Consider the following 22,098-nt stretch of genomic DNA (forward strand, 5'->3'; position numbering starts at 1 on the left):
ATCTCACTACGCGGTGTTCACACTAAACACACACAAACCCTTCATCAGATACAGTCTATCTATTTATATATTAGTTACCTAGGTTGGATCTCTTTATGTCTTTAATTCTTTATCATTGAGATAAACGCAACCATCAACTTTGCAAACTACCTTGGGCATCAATGTAAAAAAAAATAATCTTGTTAACTATTTTAAAATTTTGAAAAGAATAGCTCATAATTTAACGCGTTTCAAGATTCTGTTCTTGTACTCCTAAAACGTTGGCAGATTTGTTTTCAACTGCTCATAGCCCTCTCGTATTTAAATAACTCACAAATTAAAAAATCTAAACATACACCGCAGTCTTGAAAACATAAATACATACATGCATAATATATTTTGTCAAAAGAACAAGATCCCGTAAACACATAAGGAGGTTGTTTTTTTTTAATTTTTAACGAGTTTTTTTTTCCACCCAAACGCCATCGCATTCTGTGCATGACAACTGAGCGTTTACCATTTGATAAAGGGATATAACTAAGCCAGGCTTATTATGTCGATAAATTTGATGGAGTTACTTCGCTTTGCATAAAAAAAACTTCAGTAAACTGCGGTAAACATCATGTTAACAAATAATATGTTGTACTTAAATGATCCCAAACTAACGGATGGGGTGGGGTGGGGGACTTTTGTGACGGTAAGTGACGATGTAGAGGATGTAGGTTTAGAGAGCGTCAACGGTCTATATGGCACATAACATGTTGACACACACTAATTAACTGTGTTGTAGGTAATGCCTTCCAACATTACAATTAAGAACAAAAATCACATTAATACAATACGTTATAATAACAAGATTTTATATAATTTTGCACTAGAAAGGAGAAAATAAATTATACAAACTTTTTAATACAATAAAGCTGCATGACTAAAAACAATTGCGCACTAAATGAACTCTAAAAATATGCGTATAATAGTGCGGTAAATAGTACTTTATATAGGCAAAAATTATCTGAGCATCCAGTTAAGTAAAATTTGATGTCAGATTGCATTATCATCGGATCTTGACCCAAGTGTAAGAAAAATTGGTAGTTAGAAGTGATCAAAATTTCGCTCGGCAGTTTCGATCCGTGACGAAGCGCGGCAAAAGCACGACAGACAGAGGAAGCAAGTTAAAGAAACAGCTTTTTAAAATTATTTGAAATAAATATTATAAGAAATTCCATTAGACGCAAAAAAAAATAATAATTAAGGAACTCCTAAATTCATTTGTTTTAAAATAAGGGCCGTCAATATATAAATAACTTCCTGGAGGTCGGGTGAAGGATCGTGCAAAAAAAAAAAAATCCAGATTTTCACAGATCTCGATGTTTTACACCTCCCTTATGTCGGAAAAAAACATAGTTTTGCAATTTTTTCCGTATGTCCGCGCGTGTGTGTATATATATATATATATATGTGTGTGTGTGTGTCTGTGAACACGATAACTTGTGTACCGTTACAGCTAGATTGATGAAATTTCATATATAAGAATTATATCAAATTTGTAGCTCTGTATCAACTTTTCAGTGATTGCCAATAATCGGAAGTGGAACTTTTTCTACTTTGAATTTTTCAAAAGCCTATAACTTGAGTACTATTTCACACAGATAAATAAAATTTCACATATAAATACAAGATCTAATTCACAGCCTTCTTTCAAATTTTGAGTAACTTCCGTTGACCGGACGTAGTAATTTAGGCTATTTCCTCGGAGTCAATGGCCTCAATGGCGCATAACCAGTTGACACGTAACGCTTAATTGTGTTGGAGGCGTGGTCGAGTCGGCAAAAAGCTCATGGTTGATAAATTCGAACAAAAAGTCTCGAGTTCAAACCCACCGGCAGATAAATCTCGATCCCCTTCAACGCTAATAATTAAGAACGAAGAAGAAGAAGAAGAAGGCTATTTCCGATTTCTCAAAAAAAAAAACGCATGTGAATGTATAAAGTACATATAATATTCCGCACTATTATACACATTTTATTGGGCGTTCACTTAGTGTGCAATTCTTTTTTCTACTTTTGTTTCTCAGACATTTAAAAGTTAAAATTTAAATGTATCACAAAAATGTATCGCCCCACAAAATAGCAGCGTAAGCCTAACTGCATTTTATAACCTCTGCGTCCTTGAACGTACGCGCATTGTATGTAAACTTACGAATTAATATTCATATAAATATATCCATCTCTCTCTTTCTCTCTCACTCTCTCTATATAGATCTATATAGAGAGAGAGTAGAGAGAGAGATAATATATTTATTTATGTATTTATTTATATATATAATATAATAAATGATACAAAATTTTGTCTTGAATAGTGGAATGCTAGAGAGTTGACCACTACCTGCCCGAAGATCTTCAACAACAGTCTCCAAGTTCTAGAGAAACCGTTTGTGTTGTCTCCTGTAAAGTTGAGAATCCGCTGACGTTTTCTCTTGTACCTACGAGCCTAGAACGTTGAACTCCATCCGAGGGGGGTAGAGGAATCTCTCATGCGTGAAACTATCTCGGGCAACGGTAACAGCAAGAGTGAGCTTCTTCCGAGGACTGCGAGTAGGAAACTTAAGTACTCACCGTGTCTCCGGGTTCTTGAGAAACATTTAGTGTTGTCTCCTTCAGTTGAGATTACTCCTGGGGTTGAGAATCCAGTAACATGTTCTCTTGTTCTTCTTGTGAGCCTAGAATACTTTCAATGTTGAACTCAGCCGATAAGGTGTAGACGTTTCACTCGGCGTAATATAGAGAGGATAAATGGATTGAACCCGGTTCATATTAATAACAGCAGAGTGGCGCAGTGGAAGCGTGCTGGGCCCATAACCCAGAGGTCCGTGGATCGAAACCACGCTCTGCTAGATTTTTTTCTTTTTTTTTTCTTTTGAGAAAATGTACAGAATTCTGCCTAAATCCATGTTGTGTTAAAGTTGTAAATAATAACATTGTGAAAGTATGTTTAGGTAATGTGGATATTTTGGAAGAAATTATTTCGTTTTATGCTTTTAAATGCAGTATCTAGACTGATGTACATGATTAATGACAAACCTTTAGTTTATTTGGGGTAATTCATGTGATAAATAGCAAAAAATAGGACATGTGTTAAACCATCACATAGATCTTACACACTAGTTTTAGGCTCCATAATTTTTGTTATATGATGTGTGATATTTCCACGTCAAATTAATTAAGTTCAATGTGCTTCTTTCGAAGAAATTCAAACAACTTAATCCAACGTATTTAAAATGCTATAAAAACATATGTCTCTCAACAGCAGAGTGGCGCAGTGGAAGCGTGCTGGGCCCATAACCCAGAGGTCCGTGGATCGAAACCACGCTCTGCTAAACATTTTGTTTTCAATATGTAACTATATATATATATATGCGAATAAAAAACGTACATACTTCTACGATCGGCAAATCAATTCATAAAAGACTACGAGAGCATGTCTATGTGTATTGCAATTATTTTGGAATTAGATGTCATGTTGATTTTGAATGCAATAGCTTAGTTACTGATAAAACGTACGCCATCAATGTAAAATGCTTAGTTAATTAAGAACAATAAATAAACTAAATCAATTTATTGTAGCCTATGGATTGATAATTGTCAAACATGCTAAATCACTAGCTACTAGAACAAACCAACTCACTACTTTAAAAAGTAAACTCATGTTTACGTAGCACCGTTTCCATTACACGACTTATTTTTTTTACCTTCGACGATATATAAAAATTGTCTATCGTTTTGACATTCAGCGAATCCAGGTTATGTTACATGTTTTATATTACTGTTAGCTGTGTACCTTGAGCGGACAACAATTTTCAGTGGGGGGGGGGGGGGGGGGGGCGGACACTGTCTTAAGTATATATTTTCTATATAAATTCCATTTCGTTTGGGGGGGGGGGGTGGGCTATGGTGCCCCCCCCCCCCCCCACCCCGAAGAGATGCCTGGAAGAAACTCTGGGCAGCAGTTGTTTCTTCTTCTTCGTTCTTAATTTTAGTGTTGGAAGGGATCCCCCTCAAACACAATTAAGTATACGTGTCAACTGGTTATGCGCCATTGAGACCGTTGACCCCGATTTCAGCCTGCTTTTCAGTTGTTTGATTTTGAACTACTCTCTGCTAGATATGCTGCTGTCACCAGCTATCGAGCCTCATCAGCTACCTCTCATTGTTCTTTGCTTTTTAAGTGATGACTTGGGCAGTCAAACTTAATTTGACGATTTTTTTTTTACCCCTGCCGGATTAGTTTCTTCGTCACAGTATGTCGCCACCACCCGCTCACATAAATAGAAAACACATTTTTTTCTAACACCTCCATTAAAGTTAGTGTTCTTAAGGGTGTTGTTTTCCCAAAAATATTCCCGGAGCTGGGTTAAAGTTATTGATACATTTTTCTAACAGTTTAAAAACAATCTAGTCTAACTAAAATGCTGAAAAACTGTCCAACTTTACAATTTAAAGAATTTAAAGAACGCAGTAGAAAGATAACGAAACAAATAACAAGAATTTGTTCAATGATTTATTGGCTTGTGCATACTAAAAGCTTTTTTGTCTATTTCAATCGCACCAAAAAATGGTGAGGAAAAAATGCCCAAGCGTACAGTAACAAGTGGATAACAGTAGCAGCAGTTAAATAAAAGCAGGTTATAAATAGATTTTGTTTAGTAAGTTAGGTGTTCAGTTTAAAAGTAAAAAAGAAATTGTGAAGTGAAGAGGTAAGTCAAGATCATTTGTGCAAATTACAGTGTGAGGATTAAACAGAATAATTGATTAAAGTCAAGAAATTAATATAATCATTGACTAATATGTAACCAGTTAAGGATTAAAAAGAATAATTAATTTGCCTAGGATTAACTAAAATAATTTCATTATGTCCGGGTTTAAAAAGAAACAATTGTTTTACATGCTCCAAGTATCAGGATTAAATAGATTTTTGTAATTAATTTGTGATACATTAAATGGATTATAGATTAATTATTTTGCTAGCATCATGGAGTAGCAAGTTAATAAACATTTTAAAATGACGGCATCCTAAATCCTCTTGTTACAACTCATCAAGATTTCAGTAACAGTTACACAGCTAACTAAACCCTTAATGTTACGATTTTTACATGATTTGGTAACTCAAGCTTAACACATATCAATGTGATGTAGGAATCATAAATATCACAAAAATTGTTAAATTACCTCCCCTGCCCCAGTAGTTTAAACTCTTTTAACTTATTATTAGCCATATATGCACATTAGAAAGTTAACACAGTATTAAGCATTTCAATTATCTCAAAATTCAAACTCTTTGCCTTATAATAAATTTATGAGACCAATTAAATAAAATTTTACAAAACTTGAAAAAAAAAATTAACTTAGAAATGAAGTTGAATTAAAGGATTTCAATTCACAAAATTGTCACAAGCAGGAAACATTTTATAAAGTTCAAATTTAGGTTAAAAAACTCTTAAGCTATTTATAGCTCAAGCTATTATTAAAATGTAATACATGCTAAATGTAGATTAAAAACAGATTAGTGTTTCATTTATAGATACCATAGAAATTAATATTATTATTATATAATTGAAACAGTAAATGTTGAAAAACAAAATAAAATAGTTTGAGGTTCAAGGCATTAAGCTGTTAGGTTTTACAGAAACAAAACATTCTAAGAAATTTTTTTGTAAAGTACTTTAGTTTGTATTACAAACATTTTTATACAGTACATGTTTTATTATTAGGTAAATAAAACTTAAAGCTACGTGCCGAGACATCATGTGTTGTGATACAGGTATATATTTTTACACCTAAATTTTCCATTAGTAGGCCTATGCATTAAGCTCCTTAACCCCTTTACCGTGTGTCATGAGTTAACTCGTCATATAAAATCTTGGGCTTAACCGTACATCACGAGTTAACTCGTCTTCAGATAAAAAAGTCATCTGTGTGCCGTGCGTCCCGAGTTAACTCATCTTGATATGAAAATAGCATTGGAAATCAATAACAAGGTAGAGGGAGGCTAATCTAACAGCCAGTTAAACAGCGGATGATAAAAATAGGTCATCACGTGTTTTATTTTGTCAGGACAACATAACAAATCAAATAATGAAAAAAAAAAAAACAATTACAGTTTCCAAAAAAAAAAAAATTTCCACGGTAAAGGGGTTAATTAAAAGAACAAAAAAAAATTAAGAACTGGAATAAAAAACAGTCCAAAGTAACTATAAAATATAAAAATCAACTACAAAATAAAAATCCAAAGAAAATTTTTTAAATAAAGTGCTTTTTAAAATTCATAGTTTAAAAAATTGACTTCAAACAAATGCCAGTTATATTAATATTTTAACAAAGTAAAATCACTGGAGACTAGTTTGAAAGAAAAAAATTTATCTTTAGAAATTATTCAGTAAAATTATCATTTTAAAAAATGTAATACTGATATTGATATGCCAATTGAAAAAAATGAGTTCCATTAGACTACTGTCCAATGTTTTATATCTCAATTAGAGATAAAATGAACACAAACATAAATATTTTCACAATGAATGACTTGATGTTAAAGAAGGATTCAGATAAATATGCAAAACTTGCATTTGTTTATGTAAATCTTTTGTTTACAAAATGACTTACAAAAACAGTTATTTTACCCAATAAAAACAAATTTATAAACTTTGATTTTAAAAAAAGTATAAACAATAAAACTTGTTGCATAATTTGTACCATTATGGCTTCAACACAGAAAACTCTTAAATATTATGAAAGTGAAGTTAAAGCTTAGCCCAATTTTTTTTCAAGCACTAGTCAACTAGACGCAACTGAGCCAGAACAACGCTGATTTGACTAATCAAATCAGACGGGTGGACACGCAGCTTGACAAAACACTCCGGTGTATTTAAAATGGTCTGGAACTCAGCCTGGGCCAGCATATCTTTCACTAGCTCAAAAACACGTCTGATATCAAACAATGCCAAATTTGGCCCACAGTGAGCCCAATGTGGGCAACCCTTATGATCATCAGGTGAATCAAACACGGACAATTCCAGATTTTTTTCTTCAGTCTTTTCATTTAAGCTAGAAGAATTATGCACTTTTTTATAATGCTGCATGTGTTCATTGTAACATATAATTTTTCCAGTTAAAAGACAGAAACAAAAATTATCAACAGCATCTTCATCCATACTTTGTTCACTTTTAGAATATGCAATTACTCTCTTTTTACTTTCCACACATAACTCTTCAAAAGTATCTATCATTTTTGTTTTTAGCATACAATTCATTAAATCTGTTAAACCTGAATTGCTACTTTCATCAACTTTATCGAGAAAATGTGATTTTAAATATTTATTTTCTAAAGTATTGGAGCCCGAAACAAAATTTTCTGAACCAAAATCATCTCTGGCGCCAATAGAAGCCGGAGATATTTTTTTGTTCTCAGAGATTCTATCACACAGAGATCCATCTTCATTACCCGGGAAGTTTATACACGTATTGCAAGACAACAAGGAAACAGTATCACCTCGGTTAGCATCACAGACCAGATGTGACAGTGAGGCGGGGGTGTCACTGGTACAAAACTGAGCAGTGTTTAGGACTTTGTCATGGTTACTACCAGCTAAATGGTAATCGTAAGATAAATTATTTTGGTTGCAATCAACAGAGGGGTCGTCTCCGCACTGACCAGATGGACATGTACTCTGACTGTTTACAATATCACAGTGATAGGGAGCGGTGTGGTTATTTATAAAACTGTTGGCGTGGTCTGCTGCCTTGTTTGATCCTGCAGTTCTGGACATATGGAGATCTTTGATGTACTGCTTTAAAGGTGCCAAACGATGTTCTGCTATGGTTGCTAGAAAGTTGTAGAACTCGAGGTAATCGATGCCACTGTCTGCTTTAAGAATCATCTGAAAGACAGGAACAGACTTTCAGAAAATCAAGTAATAAAATTACAATATTAAAAATAAAAATAGATTACAAACATGAAAATTGGTGTAATTAAATTTAATTTAAAAATATATACTAAATGAGTTGAATTTATCCATGACTGCATGTAACATAACAGAGCTCCAACTAGATGTGTAGGCTGATACACAGCTCCTTCTTTTTACTTATTTCACATAGAACAACAGTAAAAGTTATTATCAAGTTCAACTCTTTATTATGGCTAAGGCTTAATAGTTATTATCACTAGCTTGTGTTAAATTAGGGCATTGATATAACACTGTCAACAATTAATATCAGTTCACTTGAAAACAACAATTCTAATGCCCATGTATATGACAGGCTTAAGCCACTGCACTGTTGCTTTTAATAGTTCAAGAAGTTACAAACTAGGCTGGTGGACCAGAACTTCTTAAGGTGGACACTTAGCCACACTGTTATAACTGCTGAGTTCTATATGTGTACCACAGTTATGCAGTGAGAGGGTACAACTACCTGATCCAATACCATCTTTCCATATCACCACCATTTGATTATGTTTAGCTATGCTATAGTATATCTTGGGACACGGCGACATCAACGCTTACGAATGATTTAACAGAATGACATCGGTTACTAACTCAATTTATTGCACCATATAAATAAACATCGGACAGCCTGAACACACGATACTACAACTAGACAACCTAACTCTAACATCACACGGACAAGACTAACTTCAATCTTCTTCCCGGCAACAACGGAACTCACACTAAAACGTCACTTTCTTGTGTACAGCGTCACACACTCACTCGTTCAATATACGGCCGCACCATCAATCATGCGCACCCATAGCCCTAGTCAAACATGCATCATAACACACACCTTTCCTTGAATGTTAAATGAACTGTCTGAGATTACTTGATGGAACAGTGTGGTCAAAAGGTAGAACATACAACTACTAACCCAAAGCAAGTATGGAGTTTGGATCCTGGGAGTGAGTACAAACGAGTCCACCCAGCTTTGATGGGTACCTGACTCAGGTTGTGAAAAGTAAAAGACGCTGGGCATAGTTCTGACCACACTATCTCTTCATATGCCAAGGTAAAATAAAAAAAACAGGTGAACTCTACTTTATCTGCTCCATGGACCACCAGGTTCAAAAAGGGTAACTTTACCTTAACATAACCACTACCTGATACTCTCTCAGTGGATCTTAAATAATTTTTATCCAACAAAATTACCTGACACTGCTTGTCCCATCCATCAACCCCCCCCCTCCCCTCCCTTACTTATAGTAGACATTACCTGACACTGCTCATCCCCCCCCCATCCTAGTCAAAATTATCTGACACTGCTCATCCCATCCATCAACCCCCCCACCTCCTCATATCAGACTTCACCTGACACTGCTCATCCCCCCCACCCAACAGTCAAGATTACCTGACACTGCTCACTCCTTCCATCCTCCCCCCCCCCCCCACACACTAGTCAAGATTAAAGATTACCTGACACTGCTCACTCCTTCCATCCCCCCCCCCACACACTAGTCAAGATTAAAGATTACCTGACACTGCTCATTCCCCCCCCCCCCACCCTACAGTCAAGATTACCTGACACTGCTCACTCCTTCCATCCTCCCCCCCCCCACACACTAGTCAAGATTAAAGATTACCTGACACTGCTCATTCCCCCCCCCCCCACCCTACAGTCAAGATTACCTGACACTGCTCACTCCTTCCATCCCCCCCCCCCCCCCACACACTAGTCAAGATTAAAGATTACCTGACACTGCTCATTTCCCCCCCCCCCCCCGTCCACCCCAACAGTCAAGATTACCTGACCATGCTCATCCCCCCCCCCCCTACAGTCAAGATTACCTGACACTGCTCATTCTCCCCCCCCCACCCTACAGTCAAGATTACCTGACACTGCTCATCCCATCCATCAACCCCCTTACAGTCAGATATCTCTCTCTGAACATCGACCAGTCGACTTTTGATGAACCTCCAGGTCAGGTGAGTGCTGCAGCCATTCATCCAGTTGTGGTTGATGGAGATGGTGTCTTCCTGGTAGGTGAACAAAGTGGTATTCACATTATTACAACACTAAGGCATGGTAGGTCAAAGTTCACTCATTAAGTGCAGTTGTTAGGCTTGAAGGGATCTAAAAAAATAGGGTACAACATGTAACTATACAGATATATCAGCAATAAAGTAAGTAAAAATACTAAATGAGCACAAAGTTAGTTTAGATAGTTCATTTTAATTGGAACTTTGTTTCATAAGCAAAACTTTCCCTAGTTTTTTTTATCTTTTTAGGTTGTTTTTTTTTTGTTTAAATTAGATCTCTAGTATTATAAAAACCATATTTCCTGATGATGTTTTTACTTATAAGAGAATCAGCAAGATGGCCTCTAAATATACAACTGCATTACTGTTTTCAGCAATGTTGTTAATCCTGACAGACAGCCTTATACAGCAAAACCATCTCTAACAATCTCTCTTGAGCCTTTCAGATCACAATGGGTTAAAGAATCTCTATCACCCATGTTGTGAGACCAGTGATTTACACCAGGCTTATCCACTCTCTCCCAGTAACCTGAAGCACTTGATTTTGGATTATACAATTAGTACTCAACATCTGGTCAGATGGTAAAGCTTGTGACGGCTAACCCGAAAATCTCAGGTTTCGGATCCAGGATTCAAGTCTGTAGAACATCCCTAAGTCCACATAGCTCTGATGGGTACCTGATTCACATTCAGGGAGCAAAGGTGGCTGGACATAGTGCTGACATCACTACCTTCTGTATGTCGAGGTTATTGAAACAAACCTGCACAATTTGTCTTTGGGCTCCAACTGGAAAAGATGATAACTCAACATTCCTGACTTACCAAGTTAAACACCTGATGGTACCAGCCACTGGGTATGAAGATAACTTCCCCTGGGTTCTGGAACACTGTGATGGCACCCTCCAGCACCCTGAAGGCGTCTGGGTACTTGTCGACATCAGCCAACTCATCACTGCGCAGGTCAAATACCAACTGCCTGTGTTTGTCTTTCAGATATATTTCAGCACCTATGTGAGAGACAAAGGAAATTTAATTTTTACTTAAATTTTTTTTGACAATATGATAAGAAACCATTTGGATACAGAATATGAATAGCATTGAACTGAGAACAGGAAATTAACCCCCCCCCCCCACCTCCAAAGAAACTAGCCCCAGTAGTATGGGTAAGGACAAATCCAAGCGGAGCAAGAACTTCAGAAAAGACAGTGGGGAGGGTTAGGTCATATATTGAAAAAACTATCACAAACAAGGCATATATAATCCACTAGAGTCAAGAAAAAGAGGGAGACACATAAACACCTAGCATGGACTCCATGGAGAAGTTGAAAAAGACAGGAAAATTATTGGAAAGACTTGAAAATAAATGTAGAAAAATAGCAACAGACAAAAAAAGCATTGACCCTATGCTTCACCTGGAGTTGAAAAAAGAATCTCCCTAAAGCTATATTCATCTAGGGTGGATGGTATATATAACGGTGCTGGGGGTTAAATGACAGGGGGGTAATGTCCTAAGCCTCACCTAACTATGGTTAGAAACATAATGGATAATGAATGGGTTCAGATCTGGAGTTAAAAAAGAATCCTGGGGGAATATTTATCTAAGGTGGATCGAATAATTACTGGGGTAAGGGCTAAGTTTTATGGGGTAATGTCCTAAGCCTCATCTAACTGTGGTTAGAAACATAATGGAGAATGAATGGGTCCAGATCTGGAGTTAAATAAACCGGGAGTGATCTCCCCTAAACTTTCTCGAATATTCTTATATAACTTGAAATATAGACATGATTTTTAATTACTTAAACTTTTAAAAACAGAATAGAATCTCATAGAAAAAAGAATTGCGCACCAAGCGAACGCCAAAACAAAATGTGCATAATAGTGCGCAATATTATTAGTACTTTATAAATTTACATGTTTTTTGAGAAATCGAAAATAGCGTAAATTAGTACTTCAGGTCAACGGAAATTACTCAAAATTTGACAGAAGGTAGAGAATTAGATCTCTTACTCAAATCGCTCAAAAGTTGATCAGGATCTACGATTTTGATAAAATACTTATATATGAAATTTCATCAACCTAGGTGTAACGGTACTCAAGTTATCATGTTTACACACAGACAGGCACACACAGACATACGGACAAGATTGCAAAATTATGTTTTTCCGTATCAGTGAGGTGTAAAACGTCAAGATTTGTAAAAATCTCGTTTTTTTTTTGCTCGATTACAAGACTTTCTCTATAAGAGAAAGTAAAAAGAATCCTGGGGTAATATTCATCTAGGGTGGACTGGATCAAATAATTACAGAGGTAAGGGTTAAGTTTTAGGCGGTAATGTCTTAAACCTCATTTTACTGTGTGGTAAACATGTTGGATAATGAATGGGTGCAGACCTGGAGGAAAGAAGATCCATTTCTTGAGGCCGCAGATGTTTGCGGACCAGCTGTAAGAGTGCAGGACGTCAGCATGGAAGGGGGTCCAGGAGTTCTTTGGTCCCATGTAGACAAACCTGTAGTCGTCATGGTTACTCACATCATCCCGGACATCCCAGAATTCATTCATCCAATCAGAACAGAGGAAGGCAGGTGGAGAATATGCATTGTATGATGGGAAACATCTGAAAAATGTGTACAGTTAGATCATCCTGAATAGGTATGTAATACTTATAATAACATTTAGCATCAAACCATGTTTGAACCTTGATACTTAGACATGACACTTGGGCCCAGAAAACTGACAGCAAGCCACACATTTTTAATTGCTTAATCTAGTCTTATATTATAATCTTAATTTTTAATTACATTGTTCAGTCTAAAGACGAAACAAAGTAGTAGATAGTTGTTGAGGCCCTATGCAACCAAAGGGAATAAATAGGACTACGGTAACATAAGGACAAAATCTTACAGTAAATAAAATGAAAAATATTTTTGTGCAAAATTTAACAAAATGAACGTGTCAGAAAAAGAAAAGTACATAGAAGTATGGACACACCTGGTGAAGTGCCAGTCCTTCAGGTACAGACATTTGGCATCGCCTGGGTGACCTTGTGACCTGTGTTTCATCCAGTAAAGCAGGAAGTTTTTAACGCTCATCTCTGTCTTTGGGTGGGCACAGTACTCTTCTACATTGCAGTCTGCTATTGGGGCTGTGGCGTCACCTACAAAACAAATACATCAACGCTGTGTGGTTGAATGGTAGAGATTGCATCTACTAACAAAAAAGTCTTGAGTTCAGATCACAGGTATGTTTCTATAAGACGTCCCTGAGTTCACCCAGCTCTGATGGGTATCTGACTCATGCTAACAAAACAAAGCTGGCTGGGTATAGTTTTGACCAAATATCCTTATACATGCCAAAGTAATTGAAACAGACGTACGCTACTTCATCTGCCATGTGTCTTAGGCAGGGGGGGTTAGGGGGGTCATAACCCCCCCCCCCCCCCCCCATAGACCCCTCGGTATGAGGGGGGGTGTGCAAAATCGAAAGTATGGGGGTGGGGTGCAAAGCGAAAGTTTGAGGGGGGGGGGGGGGGTGGGGTGCAAAGCGAAAGTTTGTACCAGGGTAAAAATTGGAACCCCCCATTGAGACAATATCCTGGCTGCGCCACTGGTCTTAGGGTACAAATAGGAAAAATACCACGATGATGAGGTAAAAGGTCATTCTACCAGATTTGTGAGTAATTTATACAAGAAATGTGCACACACCAAATTTCTCCATCAGGAAGTGAAAATTTGGGCTCCCGTCTTTCAAAACCCAGTCCTTTTTACTGGACCACTGCGAGGTGGCGGACGGACCAACAATGCACAGCTGGTTCTTTAGGAAAATGTTCTGGAACAATTTCTCATAAGAGGGCAGGTGGTCAATGTAGACAGCGCCATTGTAGACAGCACTAGCGGCACCCCAGGGTTTGGATTTGAATGCGGTTTGACGAGTAATTTCTGGGACTTCCATTACCTGTGACACAAATAAAAAAACTATTTTATATCTCTTTACAAAGCTACTCAAAAAAGAGTGACTCTTTTCTGAAGGCCAAACTAATTACTTATCTTATATTTTAGTAGGCTATCTGAAGAAAGAAGTATTAATAATATGAGTTATAGATAAAAAGATTTATAAAAGTTTAAGGTATTTGCAATCTAGTTTTGAAATAGCCCTAAAATAAACTATTTCACCTTAAATAAAAGATATCTATTTACAATTAATTACCTTCAAAAGAATGACTTCTCAAAAACACTGTTTTAGCAGTTCAATATTTTATCTCCACACAATGAATAGTTTGTTCCTTTAAAACATCACTCCCCATTTCAGTAAAATACTCTGACCACGGTTCAAAACACCTTCTATGCTTATAAAACTCCTTAGCTACAAACATTCTGAAAAATAAAACAATTTAGTAGGAACATCTTAACGTAAATTTAAAGTTATATGTTCATATGTTAATTTAGTACAAATAATAGATCAACAGACAACAAATGGGACAGCATGGTTGTATGGTACTGCTAACCAGAAAGTCTAGAGTTCAGATCCATGGCTAGAGTTCATCTGAGTCTACCCAGCTCTGTTGCGTACCTGACTCACATCAGTTAAGTAAATACAGCTGGGCATATCTATGACATAAAAAAATAGTAGGCCTATACTTTTAACTTAACTTTTTAGTCTATGTAATTTTTTTTTACCTCCTTTGAAGATCAATCAGCATTTAATTTGTGGATACAAAACATTATTGTGCTGTTTCTTAAAGTTACAGGATCTTTTCAACTGAAAAGAAAAATATTAAAATATTCAGACATTTATTTATTGAAGCATCTGGCCTAAAAAGTAAATAATTTGAATAAATAGGTCTAATAGATCTAATTCTAGGCCTATTAAAATATTAATAGCCTGCAGGCCTATACTTATACTATACTATACTTAGAGTATACTATAGTCTATAGGTTGGCCTATAGAATACTATAGTATAGATCTTTATTTCTATACTATTATATATTTTACTGGGTGATATTACGGGACAGTGTGGTCTAGCGGTAGAGAGCTTGACTACTAATCCGAAAGTCTCGAGTTTGAATCCGGGTTCAAGTCAGTAGAACGTCCCTGACTGCACCCAACTCTGATGGGTACCTATTACCTAACTCACGTTAGGGAAAGTAAAGGCAGCTTGGCATAGTACTGACCACACTAGTAATTAATTAATATTTATTTTTATATAGGCCTATAGCAGCATAGCCTTATTCTCCAAGTGTCAAAAAAATCTTAGACTCTATTTCTAACTAATCTAAGATTATTACGAAGATTAATGACTAAATGAGGCATCTATAATAAATAATCCTCTATACTCTATAGATCTAGAGTCTAGGCCTATAGTTATAGATCTTCTGCGTCGTTATTTTTTAATTCTCTATGCTCAGGTTAGGGGCCCAGCAGGGGCATACCATACCCGTTTTTTTTCCCGGAGTTCTTCGCCTTTTTCAGGCTTTTTCAACAATTCCAAGTCCAAGTAAATAAGTTTTTGTTTTGCCTGTCTCAGTACAATTAGAATCTAAATTCTATATAGATCTAGATCTATTCTAAATTATTAAATCAGATATAGTCTAGATCTAGAAATCTAGATCTTTGAAATCTAGACTAGGTAGGCCTACAACAGTAACAACAATAGTTCCACATCTAGATTTACGTTTGTCAAATTGCAATGAATAAACGGAAATGGATAAAATCGAAAGGAAAAGTCACGATGGAACAATAAAACTACTTAACGAAACACTGATTAAGTGCAGCGTTAGCCCATGTGAATAAAGTGCGTTATGCAAGTATAATAGTAGGAATATTTAACACGTTTAGTGCTTGATATTAACTGATTTAACATGAATCATTAGCTTAACAAAATTGGTTTGGTTGCTGCAACAAAAAATTGTCAATGTTTGATTAGACATTTGACATTTAAGTAAAGTTCCCTTACGAAGCAGACGGCCCAAAGATCAAGTGAACAGTATTTCTTTTTAATTAGGATATTTCTCGGGGGGGGGGTCGAAGCGGTGCCCTGGAGAGATGCCTGAAAGAAACTCACCTGCTTCTGCGACCTCAGCATAAATATAAAGGAATAGAGTGTTGAATATGTACAGCCGCCTTTACTTTCTCTAACGTGAGGCATGTACCCATCAGAGGTGGGTTGTATCAGGGACCATCTACGCCTCTACGGACTTCAACCCGGATTCGAACTCGAGACTTTTGGGTTATGAGTTGAATGCTCTACTATTCGACCACGCCGTCCCTTTTGAGTCATTTTGTTTGGTATTTTTTTCCGAACTTTTAGACATGATCGAGATGATCTATTCACATGGCCTACTACAATTGTCTACCAATTTGTATTTCCAGAGTTTGTTTTAGATATCACTTAGTCTGCCTCCCTCTAAGGAGATCTTAAATCCCCCCCCCCCCCCCTTCACTTATAATCCCTTCCCTCTCCCCCGAGGAAAAATATCTGAAAGAAACTCTGTTATTATCCTTCGAGGCCTAGTCATGTAATAATTATTAGCAGTAATTACTACTACGATAGCTCCGAGCTTCACATAAGTCATTTGTCGCCTATTACTAAATAGTAATTAAAAATTTAGTAACTATTGTTGGGAAAAATAAATATTAGATCTAGGTTTAAAAAAACGGCGCTCACTTAGATTCTATATTGCGTTTATTGCTCTTTGCAATTGTTACCCAGTCAATGCTAGCTTAATTTAATTTTAATATGTATCTAGATTCTAGATCTAAGAATGATGATTATTTATGTTTCTGTTGCAAACGATTACTTACTGCTTCATTTTAAGTGACTTTCTGGTAATTTTGAATGCTTGGCGTTACATGGTATGGATGTGTTAGTTTAGGAGATCTATTCTAGTGTCGTCATGTTTTGCAATAACTGTTGAATAACTCAATCCAATAACATAGACTTCTACACCGCTACACTCATTCTTATACACTAGATCTCGAGTATAGATATTCTAGATCTAAACTCTAAGGTGTAAGATAAAGTAAGTATAAAAATTAAAAAGTAAGTAGGTCTACTAAAATCTAAAAGTTAATAAGGCCAAGTTAAAAGTAGAGTTACCAGTCCATAGATCTAGTAAAGTAAGTAAGTAAAAGACTCAAGCAAGAGTACTGAAAGTTTAAAAGTAGGCCCAAGTCGCCTAACTTCTTCAAGTTTGCTGTTGTTAGCTGAGTGGTGTTAGTGTTATTGTTACTGTTAGTAACACCAGTGTTAGGTTATTTTAGTGTTACAGTTACGGTAGTGTTACCTTACTTAAAAAATACTGTGGTGGCTGTGTTAGTCCACTGTTAGTAAACTGTGTTGTGTAGGTACCATAGTTGGTCCGTAGCTCTAGATATCTAGATCTAGTCACAGTGTGAAAGTGTGAGTTCTCATCTTGTTGAGTTCTGAGTTAGAGATTTAGTCATAAGTCTAACTGACTCTAATCTAAATCTAGTCAGTACTCTAACTGAGCTGTAATGTTAGCCAAGTATGTTGTAGGCTAACTTAAACTTAGGTGTGATGTCAATGTAAAGTAGGGATAGGGGAATGGGGGTGAGAAAAGGTTAAGGCTTAAGCTGTCTACAAATGCATGCCTACATTTTTTTTGACTATCCTAGAATTAAAATAATGTAATAAACCATTAACTAATTAATTATAAAGACTTATTTCAAATTAGGTTTTAAGTTGCAATAGAAACCAATGTGGAACTGGAAAGATGTCTTACATCAGTTTCATGGCACTAAGCCCAGTTTACATTGAACCCCAAGTTGAGGATGATATAGATGGAAGTTGTACTGATGCCTGTACCAACAACGGCTGTCAAGTATGTTTGATTAGTGAATATGAAATCACTTGTTCAATCCAGCACCTTTCTAGCACCTTGGAGGAACATCTAATAAAGGTAATATGAATGTAAATTTTTTAAATTTTAATGTATGAATGTTTCAAATTGACATGTAGAATCTAGATCTAGAGCCTATTATGTTGTTATTTTATTATGCTGCTATTGAATAAAGTAACTAAAAACTCATTGAAAAAATGGCTAGTAATTGGACTGACCACATCCCAAATGAAACAGAAACAATTGAACTCTGCCACATCTGCTCATGTTATTTCTGTGGAACTTGTTTTAGTTCCGTTTAAATATGTTTTTAATGATTTATGAATATGTATTGCAAATCCTATATTCCTTAGTGTGTACACAAAATATTCATAACCTTGATGTTTTTAAAAAAAAATAATAGCGTGTTAGATTCTCCTCGTATACCTTATTGTTTCTATTAATCACAAAAAAAATGATAGCATATTAGATTCTCCTTTATATACCTCATTGTTTCTATTAATCACAAAAAATAACAATAGCATATTAGATTCTCCTTATATACCTCATTGTTTCTATTAATCACTAAGAGAAAAAATATATTTTGTTTTAGGAAGGAAAGGAATGCTCAGAACTCATAATTTCAGAGGAGAAGGTAGTTAAACAAGAAACACTAGAGGTTGCATCTAGCTTTGACACTCAGCCCCTGACATTCATTGACAACAACTTGGACAGAAACTACTTAGACTTTGTGTTTTTCACAGATAAAAAATCCTTCCGACACATAAATGACCCAGATTCCAAAGTCATGTTTATCATGAGGGGCCTGTCTGGGTCTGGTAAGTCGTCAGTTGTCAGCGTTTTGAAGTCAGCATTCCACAATGTCACTGTCTGCTCGGCTGATGATTATTTCTACACAGAGGACGGCTCTTACAATCATGATGTGAATTTGCTCCATGCGGCCCACGAAGACTGCCAGTCTAAAGCTTCACTGGCATGTTCAAAGCAAACACCCGTGGTTGTCATTGACAACACAAATGTACGCAAATGGGAGATGAAATTTTATTTTCAACTTGCTGCAACCAGTGGCTACACTGTTATTCTCGTTGAGCCAAAAACACCCTGGAAAATGGACCCTCTTGAACTGGCCAATAGGAATTCACATGGTGTGACTGCTGATATTCTTGAGAAGAAAGTGAGTATGTTTGAGAAAGTAATCCCAGGCTACTACGCCTGGTTTCCGAATGAGAAGACATCTGACTATTTGAGGCAGATTTCTGAAGATATATACACAGAGTGTTTGACAAAGCTGAAAGAATTAAAGGCAGATTTTATGAATGCTATGAATATTAATCCAGATCATATTTCAGAAGGTAAGCTAATATAATTTATGCAGATTGGAAATTTTAGTGTCTCATAATTTTAAAAATTAAATTAAAGATATTAATCTTTTTGAGTTTATGACTTCACTTAAATCTTTTTAGGTGCTTTTATATACAATTAACGTAAACAAATTTTGTGTCCCTATTTCTATAGTAATCAATATAGTGATTGACTGTGAGAGTTATTGCCCATTAAGCGGTACAGGCTTTGGGTCGGGTCTAGGACATTACTCCTCCCATGCCCACACACCCCTAACAGATTCTGAATCTGTCTGTTCTATTAAATATACAGGGTCAGTTAGTTGACTGGGTGGGGTAATGTCCTACAGGTGACCGGGGAGGGGGTAATTGACCAGGGGGAAATGTCCTGCTCACACTGGTGTTAGATGATTAAATTAATGAAATTCATAAATGCAAATTAATTAAGCTTGCATAAAAACAACATAATTTAGCATCATGATAATATAGCATAACCTAATAATAGCATTAGATATACTAGCATTCAGTGAATTTTTGTCAAAATATTTTAGAGGTATTCATTAACAAAATTACATTTTCCTACAGAGATGGCTCAGCAACTGCTGCAACGATACTATGTCCAATCAGAGAAGAAAAGGCGACTTCTCCATTGCACAGCGAAGTATTGTGGATGGGGGAAAGTGCCTGATTCTGGCAGCTATTTCAACAGACCAGATGTTCAAAACTCGTGTGGGAAAGTATTTAACCTGACTGTGACAGGGTTAATCATTACTTTAAAAACAATAGCCGCAAGAGTCTCACTCGATGGTGCTGCATTGGCACTGTTCAACAAACCAGAGGAGGATAGCTGGATAACTGAGGTTAAGGGAAACCACTCTAAACAAAATGCTGATGTTTACATCAGTGCGAGTAAAAGAAAGCTGAAGAAATTAACAAAGCCATCTAAGCTAGAAAAGGAGCTGAAAAAATTTGAACAGACCACAGCAGGGAGGAAGAAAAGTAAACAAAGAAAGCAGAAAGGGGGTTTCAAAAATGCCAATAAAACAGAAAAAACAGTACAGGATGTTGAGGAAAATAAAAATAATAATTTCGCAGACCAGGGTCTAGTGTCACCTCATGAACAAGATCAGCTTGGAGGTGATATGAGGGACCAGTCTTCATTTCTACAAGACCAGTTCCCCCACTGTAGAATCACAGGCAAGGGACGCAGTGCTCATTTCACAGTAAAAACTGCCTCAGGAGTTGAGTCTAAGCAAACCAATTTTGACATTTTGAAAGCTTGCGACCTTGAATGCTCACTTAACTCTGAACAGCCTTTGGTAGTTCCGGTTACACAGGGTGTGGCTTGTTACTATGGTAACGGGATGTGTTGTGTATATTTTACCAAGCCCCTTAAGGTGCAGTGTTTGTATTCAGGCTATTATTGATTACCTAAATCAAATGTGTATTTAAAAATGTAATTATTTTTTAAAATTATTAAATGCTAATTACTGTTTAAATTTGGTTTTGAAATTCAAAATGCAATGTGATACTGTGATATTATTAAATTTAAGATATTTAATGTCTCCTTCTGTATGATTCTGAATGTTGGGAAACAACCTATGCAATAAAGAATAAAGAAGAAGCTTTCCAAAACAAGTGTTGGACCAAATATTAAGAATCTGCATGCCAAATACCATCTCAAATGAGGTGTTTAAACAGAAAATTGAGATGGTTTGGTCATGTACTCAGAATCAGAATAATTTATTAGCTAACTGTTCTTAGATAGATGCCATAGGGCTAGAGTAAAGGCTAAAAGAAACATGGAAAAGATGAATGGAGAAAGGGTTAAAAGTGTGAAGCCTAATATTCCAACAGATAGAGGCTACAGCTAGAGACAAGATGAAATGGCATTCACTTAATGATATTTTGTGTGTGAAAGGGTTTTGAGAGAGGATGATAATGTTGTTAGGGGAGAGTGCGTGAGTGAGTTGAGTTTACCCTTGAGTATTGTTAACCCCGGTGTGTTATGTACTGATATCCAAAGGTCGAATGCAGTATAAAAGCTGGAGTGAATGGTTGTAAGGGGTTAGTTGGTAGCGGTTAGGGCGAGGCTGTGATGTGAAAAATTGAGTCCAAATAAAAGTATTGAAGATAACCACGAATCATTTCCTGAGTTGAACCAAACCCGGACGTAATAAATGTCTTCCATCTCCTGGTATCTGTAGTAAGGGGCATTGTACTCCACACCTCGCTAAACACCAACCCACATTTCACAGGCAGGATGGGATTGGTACGAGTCAAGCACCACTCATGTAACCCTAACTCCACTGCTAGACCTGTTATTAGTTTAGTTAAGACAGGGCATTATAGTGGTCAAGTTTCATGTGAGCTAAGCTTGTCAACACTACCATACATGTCTGCAGTATCTCAGGGGACAATACAATTTTTTATCAAACCTTTTTACTTAGTCTTTCTTCTATTATACTTTTTACATTTTTATATCATATTTTTTTACACATATTAATATTCGGGTGTCAAATTTTTGTTTTGATGTTGGGTGTGTATTTTTATGTTTTTCAGTAAATGTATTTTTTCTTCAAATGTTAAATCTTCTTCTAAATTATATATGCAAACTATTAACTATTATTGTAAAAATCAGATTTTAAATTGCCCTAAATGTTTATAGTTAAAATTTTTAAAATGCATATTTCTTGTTCTCTACACATTTGGTAATGTTTGTTCTGGTACTTTGTGTTTAATGCAGCCTTTAAGATCCTGTTTATGTGCTAATGATTTTCTTTTCACTGTGAAAATAAAACTTTTATTATAATATTGCTGTTATCTTTTGTGCAACTTAAGTAGACATGTAATTTTTAAAAAAGTGAGAACTCAATGAACATTTTAACACTTTATTTAAATATCT

General features: G+C 36.0%; 2 protein-coding genes and 2 non-coding genes across 4 annotated transcripts; 3 read left to right on the top strand and 1 right to left on the bottom strand.

Moving 5' to 3' along the window:
- Window positions 1–2,800: 2,800 nt before the first annotated feature.
- Window positions 2,801–2,872, top strand: Trnam-cau (transfer RNA methionine (anticodon CAU)). The gene has a single exon. It is a non-coding gene; the product is annotated as a tRNA-Met (tRNA).
- A 411-nt stretch (window positions 2,873–3,283) lies between these two features.
- Trnam-cau (transfer RNA methionine (anticodon CAU)) lies at window positions 3,284–3,355 on the top strand. Its single transcript has one exon. It is a non-coding gene; the product is annotated as a tRNA-Met (tRNA).
- Window positions 3,356–6,190: 2,835 nt separating this feature from the next.
- On the bottom strand, window positions 6,191–15,480 carry LOC131950584 (uncharacterized). The gene is made up of 9 exons (XM_059312805.1): window positions 15,429–15,480; window positions 14,671–14,752; window positions 14,201–14,367; window positions 13,699–13,948; window positions 12,986–13,151; window positions 12,388–12,611; window positions 10,820–11,004; window positions 9,851–9,994; window positions 6,191–7,909 (listed from the first exon to the last, which is right to left on the bottom strand). The coding sequence occupies exons 4-9, from the start codon at window positions 13,943–13,945 to the stop codon at window positions 6,803–6,805; spliced, it is 2,073 nt and encodes a 690-aa protein (XP_059168788.1). The 5' UTR covers window positions 13,946–13,948; window positions 14,201–14,367; window positions 14,671–14,752; window positions 15,429–15,480; the 3' UTR covers window positions 6,191–6,802.
- A 2,205-nt stretch (window positions 15,481–17,685) lies between these two features.
- On the top strand, window positions 17,686–21,476 carry LOC131950593 (uncharacterized). Its single transcript, XM_059312812.1, has 3 exons — window positions 17,686–17,913; window positions 18,446–19,205; window positions 19,779–21,476. Exons 1-3 carry the CDS (start codon window positions 17,728–17,730, stop codon window positions 20,618–20,620), a joined length of 1,788 nt encoding a protein of 595 aa, XP_059168795.1. The 5' UTR covers window positions 17,686–17,727; the 3' UTR covers window positions 20,621–21,476.
- The last annotated feature ends 622 nt before the right edge of the window (window positions 21,477–22,098 follow it).

Source organism: Physella acuta, unplaced genomic scaffold (genome assembly GCF_028476545.2).
Source record: "Physella acuta isolate Inbredline_101_S28 unplaced genomic scaffold, ASM2847654v3 ptg000773l, whole genome shotgun sequence".
Classification (NCBI taxonomy): Eukaryota; Metazoa; Mollusca; class Gastropoda; family Physidae; genus Physella; species Physella acuta.